At 41.9% G+C, this 18,820-nt stretch overlaps 1 protein-coding gene across 3 annotated transcripts in view; it reads left to right on the top strand.

Annotated features, from left to right (window-relative positions):
- Positions 1-2,944: 2,944 nt before the first annotated feature.
- SCFD2 (sec1 family domain containing 2) overlaps positions 2,945-18,820 on the top strand; it is a 184,610-nt gene continuing 168,734 nt past the window's right edge. Inside the window, exons 1-3 of one of the 3 annotated variants that reach the window (XM_041460194.1) lie at positions 2,945-3,708; positions 6,097-6,177; positions 8,367-8,535. In XM_041460194.1, the coding sequence (XP_041316128.1) occupies positions 2,973-3,708; positions 6,097-6,177; positions 8,367-8,535 (986 nt within the window). In that variant the 5' untranslated portion in view covers positions 2,945-2,972. The remainder of the gene's footprint in view (positions 3,709-6,096; positions 6,178-8,366; positions 8,536-18,820) is intronic. The other 2 variants (XM_041460277.1, XM_041460366.1) reach the window with 2 other exon arrangements.

Genomic DNA, 18,820 nt, shown 5'->3' with positions numbered 1-18,820 from the left:
GCTGCGGGGGGCGGCCCGGCCGGGCCCGGCCCCGGGACTGCCCGCCCCGCCGAGCCGGCCGGGCACCGTCCGTGCGCGGCCACTCACCGCGGCTGTGCCTTCGCCGCTCTCCCGAGGCGCGCTGAGGAAGCCGCCTTCCCTTCCTCTCGCTGCCGTTTGCTCTCGGCGGTCCTTGTGCTCTCCTGCGTCCCTGGACGCCCGTCCGGCCCCTCAGCAGGGATCACCGGCAGCATGGCGATCTCCTCGAGAACATCCTTGCCTATCTCCAGAAGCAGGACTTGGCTAAACACACGTACACTCCAGTGCCGTGCATCTACTGGCGGCTGATGGCAGCTGCTGAGGGAGCGTAACCACGGGGTAAACACGCCGCTGCCTCTGCTAGTACTGTCCCTCGGCTGGATGCTGTATTTTAGGTTTAACAACTCTTCATATTTTTTTTTTCCCTCCACAAATTTCCTGACTTTGTTTTTAGGTACAGTAAAGGTTTAACATTCGTAGTGTGCTGTGAGTGTTCCAACGTGTTTCTATGTTCAAAATGTTTCTATGAATTTCATTAATTCTGCTTTTAAAGTGGTGGGGAGTCGTGAGCCCTTTTTCCTGGTGATTTGTTCACTTTACATCTGTGAATGCCAGATAAGTGCAAGATGCATTAGAAAGGTTAAGTACCAACAACTGTCCAAATAAGTTTCAACCACTTGTGTGTACAAATGGAGCTTGTGGTGTTTCAGGATGTATGTGAAAACTAAAACAGGGACTTGCTTTCTCACAGCAGGTCAGTTTGGGAAAAATCAGACTAGAGGACTTGACTGTAACATAAACACGACTCTCAGTGAGGGGAGCTTATTTGAATTGCCTGCATAGAGAAAATTATTTGGAAGTTTCATATATGGCATGACATTTCACTGGGGTTCATGTGAACAACCAACCAACTCAAAATTTCTTTTTGCCTAAAATTAAATGTCTGAGTATTGTGTACAGGTAATGAATTATGTGGTGTAATTGGGTAGGTTTTCATCTTGCTATTTAATTTTTTATGCAAATAGTCGTGGAGTCAGCAAATGGTTTTTCACCATTGAGTCACTTGTTTCTCATAAGACAAATGTGTACATGTAGTACCTCTTCATAGACATCAGTGTCTGAATTTTCATTCCTGTTTTGTTTACTTTGCCATTTTAACACAGTCCTGGCTGACATTAAATGACACAGCTGAATTCAAATCGTTTCCTTTGGCTGCAGACACAGAAGAAAGAAAGAAGAAAGAAGACCATGTTTGAGAAAAATGCAACAAGTAGAAGCCAAGAGTAGGCTAAGAATAAAAAATATCTTAAAATACTTTGATGCAGATCCTGCAAGCAGATTTCCTTGTACAAACCTTTAAAGAGAAATCACAGAGAGCTGGTGGTGATGGAAAAACCCAGTGTGAACAGTTGTGGCCTGTAAAAACTGTTTCTTCTAAGGCTTTGTGTATCTGAAAGGTTGAAGACAGAACGCATCTTTGCAAGCTGCATCACCATCTTCACTCACAGGTCACACCTCACATACCTACAACAAGATACCAAGTTTGTGGGAACCCTTTAGTAGTACAGTTTGTCTTCTGACACAGTAGTTTTCACCTTGCACAAGGGATAAAATAAGCTGTAAAAACTACTTAGGTAATGTTGTTCTGTATTTTAACCATAGTGCTTTAAACTTACTAACTTCATTTTGTCTTCTAGCAAGTAATTTTTTCTTTTTTTCAACACTGGCATATGCAGAACTAGTTGCAATCTATACAGTATTAATAAAGAAAAAAACTATTAGCTTTCTAAAAAAGCATCTGATATTTTGACAATAACATCTGTAAAAAACCTCTTAACCTTTTAAAAGAGGTCAGCTCCCCCTGTCCCGTTTCTTTAATGGTTTTAAAGGTAAATAACCCCTTTTAAGTTATTGGGCAAGCCATAATTTATCTAGATTTTGTCTGTGGCACTCAACCAGAAAGCAAAAACTCAGATACATAATCTCTGAGGTAATTCAGTCTGAGAGAAGAATAATTCTACTTGTTTATAAACTCAGGGGCCCAGTTTTAATTATCCCCCATCCTTCTTAATGTTCATTTTTCAAATCAAAATAGTCCAGAAGGGTATTAACTTACATATTTTTCTAGCATGCTGAAGTTATATGCCCTAAGGTTAAAATAACAGATTGGTGCTAGAACAGCACAAAGAAAGGGAAGAACGCATCTGAGTAGCAATGTCAGTGCAGAACACTAAAAGGGAAGCATCTGATTGAATTACTGGAAATCTAGTGAATTTGGTGTTACTCATGTCTTTCAGTGTTCTGAAACCATTTGTATCTGTAAGAGACCTAAGAACAGCAGTTAAGCTGGAGGGTGAGTGTTTTATCTCTTTATTAATGCTGATAGTCCGGCTGTGACAGAAAAGGCGCCTTCCTGGCTGCGTACCGAGGAGGCTGCCCAGGTGAGTACTGGGTGGAACACACTTTTGCAAGCGCCATCCATTCTCTGGGGAGAAGAGACTGGATGCTTGTTATGGCGTTTTTTCTCGTTAGCCTTGAAACTGATTTTGAGATCAAGGACTTTTAAAGGGGAAAGTGGAATTAAAATAATTTGTCGTACGTCTCTAACTGTACAGAGAAAAGCCGCATTTGCTGAGCAAGAGTACTCCGTGTCGCCAGCTCATTCACCAAAGCATTAGTTGTTAACACTAACACAATGAATGGGCCATAGTAGGGCAGGGAGCAGTGATGAAGGCTCGCCTCTCGGGTGCCGAACATGCGAAGTGCCGGTGAAGCGGCTGTTCCCGCCGTGCCGCGGGGCCCTCACCCGCCCGGGCACCCCCGGCAGCCGCAGCGCCCACCGGGGACCGCCAGCGCCCCGCCCCGCCCGCGCGCAGCCAACCCGCGCCCGACACGTCATCGCGCGGCGCCGGCGGCGCGCCCGGCACGTGCGGCGTGTTGTGGCTGTCACCGCCATGGCGGTGCCGGAGGTGCTGCGGCAGCTGAGCCGCCGAGCCTGGGAGCCCGCGCTGGCCCGGGCGCACCGCGCCGCCGTCCTCATGGACGCGCCCTCCGCCGAGGCGCTGCACTGGGCCGGCGGGGCGGGCGAGCTGCTGGCGGCCGGGGCGCTGGCTGTCAGCGCGCTGTCCGCCGAGGCGGCGGTGCCGGCGGGGGCGGCCTGCGTCGTGTTCGTGGTGAGCGGGACGCTGCGGGGCGGCGCGGCGGCCGCGGTGCGCGGCGTGCTGGAGCGGGGCGCCGTGCGGCACTGCGTGCTGGTGTGCGGCGACGAGGCGGAGGGCGGCGGGGCGGCAGAGCTGGAGGAGACCTTGCGGCGGTGGATGGGCGAGGGCGGCTGCGCCGAGGTGCTGCTGCGGGGCCCGCCGCTCCTGGCGCCCGTCTCGGCGGAGCTCTGCCTGCTGCCCGCCCTGGCAGCGCTCCTCCCGCCGCTGCGCGGCCCCGGCGGCCCCGGCTCCGCAGAGGTCGGGCTGAGTGCGCTGCCTGCTGAGCTGCGGGCGGCGGTGCGGGCCCTGGTGGGTGAGCTCGACTCTCTCTTCACCGCCCTCGGTCTGCGGGAGGAGAGCTTCGCTGTGGGGGCCCTTAGCAGGGTCGTTGCCGCTGAGCTGGCAAGCTACGCCTCAACCAGAAACAGGAGGAGGACAGCCACCAACAAGGCCTCTGTCATCTTCGTGGACAGGACGTTGGACCTTGCTGGTAAGAAATCTTTAGCTGGTATGGGCTGTCATTCTACACGGCCCATACCCACCCCACCGGGAGAGTGTCAGATAGTGGGAACCCGTATTCCTCTTTATACCGTGTCCTCCCGTGGGTATATAGCTCTATTTCCGGGTCCTGGGTGGGATTGTTCTTGAGATCTGGTGTGCTAGAATACACTTATTCAGTGGTTACCAGGCAATGATGGTAGAACTCTGGGCTTCTCCTGAAGCTTGGGAATACATGGCTGGGTTCAAAGCAGTAGTTCCTGCAAGTTCCACATCATCCTGCTCCAGTAGGAAAACTTGGTGTTCCAGCATTCTGCTGGTGATACCCAATGTCCTCCTTTCTGTTCCAAAACAGCTATTACCATGGGGGATATGTATATGGTAATCTTTTGTCCCAGTGTCAGTTTCATGCTTCCTGGATTAAAAGCCACTGCACTCAAGCATCCATTACTTGGATGGATTACTGACATTATCCAGTTGTTTGGAAAAGTATCTTACAGGCTGCTTCCATGACCCTAAATGCTGTGCCAATACCCCTAGTGGCAGGTGCATCCTTTCCTGCAGAAATAGCTCAAATGGTTTGGTTAAGTGGTGGTCCCTGGGGGTCAGTGACCCCAAAGTCATACTTAACTGCCCAATGAACTTTTGCTGCTTTCCTAATTAGGAGAAAAGTTGACATAACTGAGCTGGTTACTCTCCTGTTGTTCTTGGTTCGTGTTTAACATGATCTTACAGAATAAGCAGTGTGCGGTTCCATTCCACAGGTTAGTGGTTTGAAGAGTAATTGTATAAAGCCACCAAGTATGCAAACAGTTCTTCATCTGGCAACACTGGGAGCATGTTTAATCCCATGGCCATGATGGCTGCTTACACACCCTTGTATCCCAGTGGATCATAGAAATGAAGAGTAAGGCAGAAGGCTCTGCTGGAAATCCAAAATTTTGTTTCTAGCACTTCCATTTTGCTGCAAACTAGAAACCTTAACTGTGGCTGTGTACCACCTTGAGGTGTGAAGGAAAGGGTCTGCATGTTTCAGACTAAGCTTTATGGATTGCTGTGAAGTATCCAGTGAATCTATTTGTCACTCTTATCTTTATGTCTGTCTAGGCAGATACAGGTCTCTGTGTAACCCTTAGCCATATCTATATGCCTGAAAGTGTTTCTGTAGGTATGTGTATTGATATAGGAATGACTACACTTGCTATCCCAGTCATACATACCTCCTGCTGGCATGCATAGGGTGTGGGCCTGGTTCTGTTTGTAGTCAATAATTCATGTCATAATTTTTTGCCACCACATGTCATGCAGCAAGTACTTGGCACGGTGTTGCACCCTGCACTTTCTCTGTTTCTGAATTTTCCTCCATATTTTTTTTTCCTCCCATAATTTCGCTATCGTGTATCCTTCAACTGCTGTTCATAGCTATCAACAAGGTGCTAAAGAGCAGCTATGAATCCAGGCAGTTAATGCTGTGCTGAGGTTGGGAATATTGATCAGAAGACTACAGGAAATTGGACTTGGATAAGAAATCTTAAAATGAAATTATGAGAAGAGTGTTGGTTTGTGGTGAGAATGGGGAAAGGATTTATTTATGCACTCAGATAGCGAGAAGAAATAAAAACAAAAAACAGAACCAGATGTGGGATGACAGGGAACTGCCTGACAAGGAGACTCTTGAGGTATGGAGAGAGATATTTGGTACTAGCTTAAACCTGGGAAGTGTGGAATCTTGTACTTCAGTAGGAGAAGGTTTTTTGGAGATAACATTAGGGATGTAGTGAGCAGCATTGGAAGGAAATATCAAAGCTCACAGAATAATGATGAGAAGTTACGGGATTTTTTTTTTTAAGATTCTGTTCTCAGTATCCATAAATAAAATTAAGATCCCTGCATGCAACCATTCTTTGTTACCAACAAATGCCTCCAGAATTCACTGGTAATTTCATTGAATTATTCCTACGGTTTGGACGTGATACTTGTGCTATCAAATACAATGCAAACTGAAGGAAGAAAAATCTGGTGCATTTCAGAGGTAAAGCTGTATATGAACCTGAATTTAGTGGCACACAATAAGATTTGTTTCATTGGTTTGCTAAAAACTGTACAGTAAAAAATATACAGGGAAGCAGGGGGTGTAGTTAGTGTAGTTAGCTGCTGTTAAAGAACTGGTTGGTTGACTTTGCAAATTGTGTCAGCTACAACTTGTATCAAATGTCACCTATTTCAGTTTGTAAGTTATAATGTAAAAAGTGAAATTAGACCAGCATGATACATCAGAGTATCATGAAAGCTAGATGTTAGCCTGGCATGAAAGCTTCTACTTCGCAGTGGTCAGATAGCTTGTTGTACACAAATGCTCAGTCTGTCTGTACTTTGGCAGAATTCAAAACCATCACCTGTGCCTTGAACACTGTTGCTCATGAAAAGCTGCTGAGCAGTCTGTTCACTCTCCTCAGAAGTGGTGAGTAGAGAGGATCAAAACTAGTCCCATGCACCCTTGTGAAGTCAGTGCAGTTTGAAAGTGACTCCCTCCGATTTCTTGTCCTAGTCTTGTGAAGTTTAACAATCTTTTCAGGCTTGGTTAATTTATGCAGTTGATTGGGGTGACAGTGGCTTTTGAATCCTCCATTAGATGTTTTGTGATTGATTTGATGAGGCATGGCAAAGGCCAGTAGCACTGTTGGACCAGTGGAAACCTCCAAGAAGTAGCAGTCGTGGGAAAGTCGCAGAGGCTCTCACTGGCTGTTCATGGAAGCAGCTCGAGTACTCTTGAGTCTTTCCCCTATGCCAAGAAGAAAGGAGGGATGTCAATAATTACTGTGGGTTTATTTGCATTTGAGGTGTTTCTAGTTTAACCAAATGTCTTGTCTAACTAAATGTTGCTTGCGTGCAGCATGTGTGGAGAGACAGGTGTTGCTTCCAGTACCTGGGGTGAAGGTTCACAAGATTATTGCTGGTTTTCCTGTGCAGCTTTGCAAGTGTTGCAATGTGCCTTACATGTGACCCATCTAGCAAGAACAATGTAGGGATTTTGGAAAACAAGATAGCTTAGGGAGTCACAAAGACAGCCCAGCTCATTCCATCTGTATTTCAGTGGTCTAACTCTGGCTGGGAATGGTAGAAAAGGTAGTTGCTGTTATTCTGTAATTGTTGCAGGTTTTGGTGAAACAAATGGGTAATAAATCAGCTGAGTGTCCAGATGTCCACACTGCAGTACCACCCTGTGCTGGACACTTGTGCCTTCTTTGCTTTCTGTGGATAAAGGTGTTGCCAGCACAGAGTTTGCCTTCACTTTTTCTTTTTCATCCTTGTTTCTCTTTTCAACTTCTTTTGCAATACAGAAAAGTGGATAAACCATGGAAAACCATGGCTTACAGCCTGGATACCTGGCTGCTGTAGAATTGCTGGAGACAGTCTTCTGCTTCTGCTATCCAAAAGCACTTAATAATCTGACCTTAGCAATGTACTTGATGTAAGGGCCTTGTTTGGATTTATGGAGCATATGAAGCTAATTCAGCTGTTGAAACAGATATTCTCTGTCTTTGGAAATGATGAAAACATAAGAGCAGATTGCTGCCACGCAGATGGATTTAGGTGGAGTGGGACCGTATCCTGAGAGAACTTTTTCCTGCCTCTCAGTGGTGCTTCAAAAGTTCCCGTTTTTCTGTGAATAAATCTAGGTCAAGCAAAACTAAGCTCAGCACTGCTGTCCAGCCCTGTGTTGGTGGCTGAACTGTAGCTTAAGTGGTAGACTCCAAATACCTTCAACTTGTTCCCGACCTAAAAGGCAATATAGTTTTTGGTCTCTCTGTCTTGACTTTAATCTGTAGCGTGTCTCATGTTTTTCTGCTTTGACTTGGCTCACAGTGCTAATATTTTTTAAGTTGGTTGTAGAGTCTGTGTTGAGAGTTCATGAATGGAAAGAAAAGCATGTGTGTTTGAAATCAGGAAAATTGAAGAAAACATGCCAGCTGGAGTTCAGAGTTTCTCTTGGACTACAGTCAAATTCACATTTTATACTTTGTAACTTGGGTTGGTTCAGTTATTTTGTGTTTGTTTCACCTGAGCTGCCCTCAGTTCCTATAAAAATGATGTGATCTTGATTGTGGCCTGCCATTGGTAATTGTTTATTTTAATATTGGGCTGGCCTGTGTGGGTAGCTATTTATGCAACTTGTATATAGACCTTTTAAGCACAGCCCTATTAGTTTATGTAGAAAAGTATAGTATGCATGTGAGTGTATATACAAATATTTGCTTGCTTTTTAAATAACCATTGCAAATATTATTTAACAACTTTCTTAGGCAAAGAAAAATGTTTTTCATATCTAAGTGTAAAATCAGTGAATATCTAACAGCTGTAAAACTAAGTCTAATTTAATGGTAATAGTTGTAGTAGTAATAGTGCTTTTTAAATTAATCTTTCTGAAATTTTGTAAGTGCTTTTAACTTTACACATTCTAGAAATTAATTTTACTTTTGTAGAAAAATATTTTTGAAAAGTTAAATGTGGTTTTGATATTAGGAGTACCAGTGTCCTTCTCCCCAAAACGTGTAGTTATTTTCTTTTCAATTCCTTGTGTTTGTTTGTTTTTCTAGTTATGCACCTGATAGTTTTTGGGTCTTTTCTGGTTTTCTCCATTTTCTTCAGGAGCAGTTGGTCATCATGGCGATAATCTTGCAGAGAAGATTTTTTCTGTGCTTCCTAAGCTTCCTGGCCACAAGACTGATGTAATGGTTAACATGGTGGAACTTACAGCCCTGCAGACTACAGATGAAACTTGCAGTATTATAGCACCTGGCTGCTTAGCACAACCAAAGTAAACATTCTTTTATTATTTCTTTTTTTTTTTTTTTATTTCTGTTTTTGAATGTTGAATATGTTTGTTATCTATGTGAGCAAATGAACAAAGAACAAGTCTTTAAAAAAACGAAACAAAAGAAAACAGTCAAGCTTACAGCAAAACTCCATCTGGTTGTAATTCTGCTGGAATGTAATAGTCTATATGTGTACATTAAGTGAGTACACCAGATAAGACTTCCAAAAGTAGAAGAAGAATCTCAAGACCTTTTAGATTTGGGTTGTTTAAATTGCTGTAGATTAGTGTAGCAGAAATCAGTGTAGATTAACACCAAGAATTCTCCTTGTGACATTTCTTTTCTGCCTAATAGGTCATGCAAACAGGTAGGTCTCAATAGTGACTTCCTTTTCCCATAAGTCCCTTTAAAAAGTTAGCTGGATGCTGAATTTAATTTAAGGTTATGTCCCTGTTTTCAAACACAGTACCTGTGGAGAAGGATAATAAGGCACAAATTCAGGTATACAGACAGCTTCATGGGGGCCTGATTTTTACTTAAACAAGACCAAAAAACAGTAACTTCAGACAATTGTTCTTAACTATGTATAATGTGTAGCTAAGACTTCACAAGTAAAGTGCATCAGATTTGATGTTTGACTTTCTAAATTTACTTGTCCAAACCAAAACTCTCCTGCAGCTTCTGTTACTATGCAAAAACAAGGAAACATACCAGGTGCTGGTATGTTTTTCCTCAATAAATGTTTTTCTCAGCAGCGGTTTAGAAATTTATACAGTGCAAAGGGAATTAAAATTTCTTTCTCTTTTGCTATAATGCTCTCCTCATATATTAGAAAATGGTTTTTTGAGATGGGCTGTTTAATATAGTTTCTGTGCTTCTCTTTTGATTTCTTTTGTGATTTTGCACCTGCACTGTATCCTTTTTCTTCCCTTCCCCCCCAAGAAAGATTTCCCAGATTTCCACTGTTAGCAGCATATGGTGTTTATTTTCTGAGAGCCCTCCAGATCCTTTGTCACCTTCCATCTCTCACATGTGCTGTAACTGGGTCCAGTTTCTAGGTTTTGCATTGCACACCTCTTTTCTTCCATAGAAGTTGGAGAGGAAATGTTTCCTCATAGAGGTGGACTCAGTTGTAACTTGCTGCCAGGGTGACTAGCTTAAATAAAATTTGCTCTGGTTTGCTTCTTGCTGTCTGCTTTCCCACTGATTCCTGAAGTAGAAGTAAAATGTCCTTAAGGATCTGTCTACACAGTAAAATGAAGAGGTCATTGTCCATAGTAGAACTTTGTGGTAGCTTTTTGTGCTAACTTTGAGTAGCTACCATTAATAAAGAAAATTCTGTCAGTGTGGACTAGGAAAAAAAAAAAGATATTTACTGCCCTGATATTATTGACCTGTGCTACCACTCTATTTTTTCTCACATTATTGACATTGAGGAGACTAAAGGTACTGCTGGTATGCCGTCCCATGGCTAAATTACTACTTCAGTCATGTATTTGTGTTTTTAGTAACAGCTGACAGAGTTTTACTATGTTCTAAGGTGCCTAGTATTTGTATATTTATATCAAGGTTTGTTTGCCTATTTGCTAGCTAATGGGAAGGTGCTCTCTGTTAACAGTAGTTAGTCTTAACATATTTTGCAGTCTCATATGGACACAGTTCCTAGTTTAAAATAGGCACTTCCAAACTAGCTTAAGAAAGTTGATGAAGAGTGCTTGAAACCATACCAGTGGCTGAATGTGTGGCTGAAGGTGGTAGTTTCCATTCTGTTCAACAGAAATATTTTCAGTGTTGGCTTACAAATGCTAGCATTAATCATCTTTGCTAGTGTAAAATGGTTGTTTTTCTGAAGCACTGAAATGGATTAAAAATTCTCACCACTAGGTTTCTGTGTCAATTCCGTGAGAAATTCTTTAGGACGCTCTCAATTCCTCATCAGCTTGGTTGTTGCCCTTGGTAGCTGGCTCAGAAGTGTTTCTTGTAATTGAAAACTTAAGTCTTCATTTGTATTTGTAAATGATGCATGGCAAGGAGTGTTCCTCTGCTTGTAAATTTTCTGTTTACTCTGGTGAGTGAAAGTGCCAGCCCTTTCCCCAGAGACAGGACCAGTGACTTCAGTTATACCCAGATGAAATGTGTGAGGGCTCTTTCACATAAAATTTTGTGATCAGACTGTGGCATTTCAGACTCACATATTCAGAATATTTTTAAAATGTTTTCATTGTTTTCTCTCAAGTAATATTTGAGCATGCTGTAGTGAGGGAAGAGAGAAAGTCTGGTCCTTGCATACAGCTTGCTATATTTAACTTCTCTTATGGCATGCCACTCCAGCAGAAACATCTGGGCTCAGTTACAGAGTTAGCAAACTGAATTAATGAATAATTTATGGTTGGTGTGGTGAAATAAAGCAGGGTTCTTTTCTCAAATCTAAGGAAATAATGGGCTTCTTTAAAGATTTAGATGAAAATGTAAATGCCATATGCTGCTGGAGTTATTGTACTTTGAAGGTGCTCTCTTTGTGAGGGAGAGAATTTCTTAAAAATAAACCCCAAACTATTCTACAGTTCTTGATTTTTTTTATTTTTTTTTTTTAGTTTTATTAGCCTCAAAAATCTCATGGAGTAATTGCTTGCCCTACTGTAGTCACTGACATGTTGCTGTTCCAGTGTGGATGATAGTGGAGTTTCTCAAAGCGCTCATCTTGTGTTTTTAAGATATTTTTTTAGCATGTTGAAGCATCTTGCAGTCAGTAATTAATTTATTTTGATGGAGTTTTATCTTTTCTGACTCTTGTGAGCTGGGAGCTGAGGTGCATGAAGCCCCCGTGGCTCCCTAAAACCCCAAATGAGGGTTCAGATGCCTGACTCCTGATCACAGGCCTGTGGTGTGTGAGAAATAAAGATTTATGTACACTGTGGGCAACCAAAGGAATATGTGTTTACTGTTTTTCAATATGCTCTTTTATTAGCCAGGAACACTTTTGTTATGCTCTCCTATTTTCCTGAATAGACTGAATATTTAATTTGCTTATGCACATTTTAAGAACTCTCTGAATGGAGGTTTCTTGCCTGTTTTTCCATTCTTGCTTCTTTTCTCCAATGTTTGAAGTTCTCAGGCTTCTTAGAATTCAGTATGGTGTTAAAATCTTTTTAAAAGTCCAGATTTTTATTTAAAATATGTATGTATTTAATGCAATATACAAAGAACCACTGGACTCCTACAACAACCATTTTTCCATAAAGATGAAATAGTTTAATGTAACACGGTTCATGTTTGGGCTGCTGTGCCTAAAGCAATTCAATAAGCAATATAGCTGAGCTGTCTGGGCACTTTTGACAGAGCAGGTGGAGCCTCTAAATCATCTGTATTTGCATCGGGGGGAGAAATAACAAGTTGAGAATGGAGTGACCATGTTGGTGGGTATGATGCAGAAAGCATTTTTATGCAGGCCAGATGTTTGAATCACAGCACCCACAAACACCGTCTTTACGTCTTGTATTAGGAATGGAAAGGTAGGTGTGGTGGGGGAGTGGGTTAAAAAGTAGGACATTCCTGGAGATAGAAAGATAAAATTTCAGTGTCTTATGTTAGTGGCAGTTGAAAATACATACTTCTCCCAATCATATTTAGTTCTGAAGTTGTTATTCACATGTTGGACTGATCAGTACTTTTTACAAATGATACAATTTGGATGGAGAAGAAAGCCCTGCTCCAGCTGCATCTTTGCATTTGGGTGTGATGTGATGATTCAGTGCTCCTCTGGTACTGGTGGGACTTGAATAACCCCAAACATAAAGGAAGGCCATGAGGTGAGGGGACTTGTATTCCAGTCCTGATTCTGCTTTCAGCTTGCAGCATGATCTGACAGGTCACTGAATTCCTTTCTACCTCTGATTCCTCTTGTAGTTCTTGTCCAAGGAACTTGTTTTCTAAACCAGGAAAACAGGGATTTTCTTAGGATACAAGTTTGCATGCTGAAGGCAGAAAAATCCTAGGGGATCTGATCTCTGGGGAGGCAAGTAACAGTGCAGATGGGTACAAGGGGAGTTAAGGTGTCAGGACTACTGAACACAGGATCTCCATTTGTGCTTTCTTTGGTACTGTGTCCTTCCCACTCCTACTCACAGTGCTGTGTTCCCCTGGGGAGGGGAGACAGTTTTGAGTTGCATTCACCTGGTCCCCTTTCCTGGGAACTGATGGAACAGCAGTTCCAGTGATCTCTGTATAACACACATGCAGTATTCTTTGTACAGTCACATGTATGATGTCAATTTCAAATGAGAGATATTTTGTGTGTGTATGGCAAAGAAAAGGGCAACAAGAAATAAAACTAAAGAGGAGATTAAAGTCTCCATTTAACCTGGGAAATAAACTTTTTTGAATGACTGATTTTATTCTCTTGAGGTTTTTTTGTTTGATTGGTTTTTTTTTTTTAATCAGGGAACAAGCATCTGAAGAATATTGGTGTTTTGTTGGTTTTTTTTTTTTTAATAGTGTGGTTCTTGGATCTTTTTTTCAGTCTTTTAAAAAATATTTCGTTTACAGCAGCTGTAGATATTAATTAGGAATTAAATGACTACTTTTTTTTACATGCATACATTTTTGGAAGCTTTTAATGAGAAGGTAATTTGGGACAGTGTTATTCTTGAATGAGCTGGAAATTTATGGCATAAATACAAGTAATTTTCCTTTCTGGAATGTTAATATTAAAGAGGAAACATTACTATTGCAGTAAGAAAATCCAGATGTCACGACTATATTGCTTCATATCCACTGCAAGTCTTGCAGTGGAGGAAGGGTAACCCAAAACAAAGGATGGCAAGGCTCTTTTAGACGGGGAGAGAGACAGCTTCGTGCTAGAAACTGCTTTTGGATCTGTCCTGGTATGTTGGTGGCTCAGCAACAGCGGGGTGCTCCCTGCCCATCCCTACTGTTGGCGGGGCGGGGGGGGTGTTCCTCCAGCTTTTCTGCTGCTGGACACTTCCCCCTGCTGGAAGCTGCACGCTCCCGCTCTCCCGGGACCCGGCCTCCTGTCCCTGCTGCAGTGCTCTGCTGAACTCTGCTCCTGAAGATTGTTTGAAACTCTAAATTCAACGCCCCCAAGACAAAAAAAACCCCAAACCGACCCAAAAGAAGCCACTAGCCATGGTACACTGTTTCCTATCTGCCTTTCTGAACAAGGTGAGCAGCACTTTGGGGAGAGAAGGAAGTTGTAACTGCAGAATTTATGAAAAGCAGCCATCACATTGCAGTAAATAAAACTCTGAAACTTTTTTTTTTTCCAATAACAGGTGAAATTACAACCTGGCCCTGTGCTTCCAGGACTCCTGTTGTGCCGCTAAGGTCTATTTTCAGGGAGATGAATTGTGCTTTAGAGGGTTTTTATGTTGGTATCTTTTTTTGCCTTTTCAGCAGTCCAACCAGGAGATGCTTGACAGAGTGGTGGATTGGGCAGTAGGAATGCCCCAAACACAGCATTCCTTTCTCTCTCCCCCATGCTCCTGGACTGGCAGCCTTCCTGATCACCACTTTATTGTACTCATACAGGCTTGGAGCACAGTCTTGAGTCGGGGCCTATTTAGAGTTTCCTCCTTGTTTGAAATTTCTCAGGGCATCTTCTTGCTGGATCAGGTTCTGGGGTTTGTCAGTCAAGACAAGCTTTCCAGGAGATGCTTTCTGCTCAGTTTCAAACTAGCCAGAATCAAATGAACGTAATTGACTCTTGTCACAGGATAAGATGAACAAGCTGATAAGATTTATTATATTTTACAATAAATGTGTATATTTGCCCGGATCCTTTCAACATGGGACCTCACTGAAATGGAAAAAATGAAGGGGTGAGAGGGCTGTGCTGAGAGTGTAAAATTCTGGAAAGAGGTCAGGACCTCCAGCTTGCCTGTGCTATGTAATGTACAGCATTGTTAGAAGACCTTGCTGCCACTCTGCAAAACCCCAGGTTGCTGCAGTAGTGAGCCTGTTGAGGTAGGCAGCAGAGGAATCTCACAGGGGTTCTTTGTCCAACCGTCCTCCTCCTTAATAGGTGCCCCATTTTTGTCAAATGTCTGCTATGACAGGGCTCAGAAGCCTTAGAAGTTGTCTTCTAGATAAGAGGAAGTTTGAAGCTTATTTTCCTTGAGATAAAGAATGAATTGGGCTGACAGGCTCTTGGCATCAGCTGGGTGGCTCTTCCTTATCTATGCCTCTCAGCCCACAAAAAGGACTTCTGGGGGCTCTGGGAAGCTGGACTGCTCAAGACTTCATTCTTGTACTTTGAGAACATCTAACTGCCCTCTTTGTCTAGGCTACCCAGGCTTAGTAATGAAAGTGTTCAGATGGAATTCAGACTGTTTTTCCTGGGCCCTCTGACACGATCACAGCAGTCCTCAGAGTACAAGGATCAAGAGTTTTGAGATGCTGTTGCCTGTAGAATCAGTTTGGTGAAAATAGCAAAATCAGAACCCTTCCTGCTTAATTTTTTGAAGATGTTTTTAGTTCTGAAGAAGACAGACTCATTAAATTTGAATCTTACCCTGATGTTGTCCAGCCATCAACACATCTGAGTACTTGCATCTTCACCTGGTTATCAGAGCAAGGTAGCTTACTACTTATAAGGAATTTCAGTGAGTAAACCCCTCAAGTAGTTTGTCTTCTAGGTGTTCCCTTGTTACCACTGTGCCTTGTTCTGCGGGCTCATTCCTTGCAAGATATAAAGAAGGACAAATCTCTTTCTGATGACCTAGCAGAAAGACTTAACTTCTGTCTGCGCTCAGGACAGAATGGGAAGATCTTTACATTGCTTAGAGGCAATGGTTTTTTGTCTCTCTGTTGTGTTTCTTTTAAAACTGACATCACTTTTTTATTCCCTTAATGTTTTTGTTTGTGAATTTTGTGAGTTTCTTTTTTCCCCTGTTTTTTCCCCTAAGTTTGCAAAGTACTTTTCTCTTGATGTGGCCACAGTGCATTTTCCTGCAGATGTATTCAGAGTTTAATAGTAGCATGAAGACTGTATCTGTTTAAGTAGACTTTGTAGTTCTCCAAAGTGAGCTCTGATCTTTCTTGTGTTACAGTGCAATCTCCTGGAGACTATTGCTTTGGCTGATGTTGTGAGATTTTTCTAAGACTAGCTCTTACTCTGTTTGGCCATCTGCCTTCAAGTTTGCCTCCTAAGTGACCTCAACAGCAAGGTTTTAAAATGCAGTGATATGCATTGGCCTTATTGCATACTGCAGAATTACTCCTTTGCTGTTCAGCCACAGTGCCAGAACAGAGAGTGACTGAGTGACCTGGAGGGGTGTTTTCATTTATCATTTTTGTACTATAAAGTAAGCCTGCTGTATCTTACAGCAGAGAGAAATGTGCCGTAATAGACTGATGAGAAGAACAAATGACAGCTGCTCATTTGGATGACGAAGTAATGTTTGGGAAGGAAACAGTATTATCTTGGCAATGGGTCTGATTGCAAGTTTTGACTATGTGATTTGGGTTATGTCATGATTCCAGACTTAATATGAACCAGGAATCAAAGGTTACACAGGCTTAAATTTATGTGAAGTCAGCTATTTACCTGTCAGGACTTGAAGATGCTTTTACTTTGAAAAGTAGATGAAATATTGCACAGAGAAATATTCTGGTTTTATGCAGATAAATACATACACAACTATTGAGTTTCATTTAATTGAGCCAGAAATCCAACATTCTTTTCCACTATTTAGCATGGCTAAATAATATTAGCGTGTCTTCTGTTATTTAGATGTCAGATCTTTGAAATTAATTCATGATCCCTAGGTCTAGTGTTTAGTTGTGTGTGTTATTTTTACTGAAGTGTATTTAGGGGATGCTGAAATGGCTATTGCTACTTTATAATTGTTCACAGTTTCAAAAGTGCTTGTGAATATTGACCGAGCCAAGCCAGTTCTTATGCCCTGATGAACTGCAACCCCCAAGCAGTCCTTCTGCAGGTTCTGAATGACTGTGCTCCACCAAGTACCGCTTAGTTTCCATAGGTTGTGAGTATATTTTTTTAAATGATCTTCAACTGGGAAAGATTTCCAGCCTCTGTGGGAGAGAAAAAGTTTTATGACCTTACCTAATTCTCTGCACAACTCTACTACTTATTTAAATAAGTAACAAGAAAAAGAAATCCATATCGGGTCATTTTCACTAACTGGAAACAGCCACAGAACACAAGCTGAATGGGTATGCTGCATGTGGCTGCTTAAGCTCCAGTCACCCCTTAAAAAAAAAGGCAAATTAACCTCAACAGAAAAGGCTGCAGTTCTTATTGATGGTAGGAATGGGTTGTGGCTTCAGACCTTCTTTGATAGGTCAGAAGGTGCCATCAATGAGACACTTGGTTTGGTGGTGAGGAGGGTATGTGGAGGAGGGGGGAATTCGATGGCACCAAACTGATTACAGAAGCCCGTTTTAGGAGGAGGATGCAGAGTTAATATTAAATGACTACAAAAAGTGACCAAAAATCCAGAGATTTTGGATTAGGACAAAATTCTGTTCTCGTCACTCATTCTGTGGCAGGCATAAGTGTATCAGGAACGAGTTGTGAGAAGATACCCAGAACACCAGGTAAATATATGCAATGCCAACAGAAGTCCGTAACTGTTTCTCATGACAGATCAACCAGAGTATGGAAATGGTTATAAAAATGAAAGCCTGAGGCTGGAGCTTTATTCTTGCTGAATAGCTGTCAGTTTGGTTTTAAAGGCTAGAATTGTCCATATTAGGTTTGCATGAGATCTAAGGAAGCTAGGGCTCTAGGTTTGCATTGAAACTATGACAAATATGCTACTTTGAACTGAGAGAGGGGAATAATGAAGATATGCAGGATTCAGCCTTCAAGCTGATCTAAGTTTCACCAACATGCTAGGAAAGCGTCTGGCTCTGCATGTTCAAAGATCTCATCTTTAAGATGTAAAGACTGCTTCAGATTTTTTTTTTTTTTTTCAGAGTTTGGATCTCAATGTATCTACTTTAATACTTGTTCTCAACTCCTAAAAAGAGTATCTTTGACTCTTTTAACTACTTACACAATAAAATGTACTATGCAGTGATTTTTGTAGTAACCAAGTCATTTATGCAAAGAGTTGTCTTTCCATCTGTGATGAAGATGTATTTTTGTACATTAAGCCCTCAAAATGGCTTGGTCAAGAGGTTGCATTGATGACTCCAGGCCTTAGGCAAGCAAATGAGGGAGGGAGGTCAAAGGAGACTACCAAAAATTGGCCTTGTAAATCAAAAACATGGAGGAGAAGGAATTCCTGGCATTCCATGGTATCTGGGTTTATTTTCTTACATTTCTCTAATAAGAAAAACACACGTCAGATGTGTTCTTGGTAAATGTTTTCACTTGTCTCATCTGTGTCTGCTGCCAAACGTGACCCAAAATACATTGGTCTTACATGCCCTGAGGACATCTACTGGATAGCTAAGCAGCGCATCTGTAAAAGTGGACTTGGCACTGCAGTGCAATCCTTAAATGTAGATTCAATTGTCAGCACCTCATTACTAACTGCTCTTTCCCTGGAATCATTTTTATTAAAGTAACCTTATGCAATAGCTTTAAAACGCAGAGCAGAATGTTCTAAAGTAACCTATTGTGTTACATGTAATATTCTCAAGCAATATGTTTGTTGTAAGGATCAGGCTTTATATTTAGTATAATTCATTGCTTTGTCCAAAACTGAAATTAAAATCCCTGACAAGTAAATCTTTAATATACACATTTTAAAGAGATGCTTGCCAAGACTTTTGCTGTACCTTGTAGTGCACAAAATCCTACTCAGAAGCTTTCAATTAAGTTGATTCATGCAGTAACTCAGTCTGGCATTCTACATAAGCTGCCCTGCAGCTTGTAGGAATGAAACATTTTGCTGAAACATTTTGTTGAACAAAAAGGCAGCCAGTTGAAATTCAGACGGGGTTAAGTGATGGTTGCGAGTAGAAAATTTTAAGAAATTATTTGTATGCACTTTTTTTCCTTCACCCCTGCAGAGTTTGGCCACTGTTAGAGGAGCAAGAGTGATTTTTGGGGTAATGCTGGAATGATAGCCTGTTTTATTACAGTGGGCAAGAGGGCTAAGAGGCCTGTGATGTATTTGGGAAGCCTTTCAGCATCAGTCGTTCCCCTTATCTTGTGAAGTAGTATATATCCAGATTTACAAATTGCAAAACAGGGTGGATTAGGTCACAATAAGCAATTCTGCTTCTGACAGAAAGAATTTCACTTTTCAGTGATTTTTGCATTTGTTTGTCTTGAAGGAAGCAAGTGTTCAT

This window comes from Pyrgilauda ruficollis, unplaced genomic scaffold (genome assembly GCF_017590135.1).
Source record: "Pyrgilauda ruficollis isolate IOZ18807 unplaced genomic scaffold, ASM1759013v1 scaffold1, whole genome shotgun sequence".
In the NCBI taxonomy this organism is placed as follows: domain Eukaryota; kingdom Metazoa; phylum Chordata; class Aves; order Passeriformes; family Passeridae; genus Pyrgilauda; species Pyrgilauda ruficollis.
Note: the sequence above shows the minus strand (reverse complement) of the source record. Positions and strands in the feature narration are given on the sequence as shown.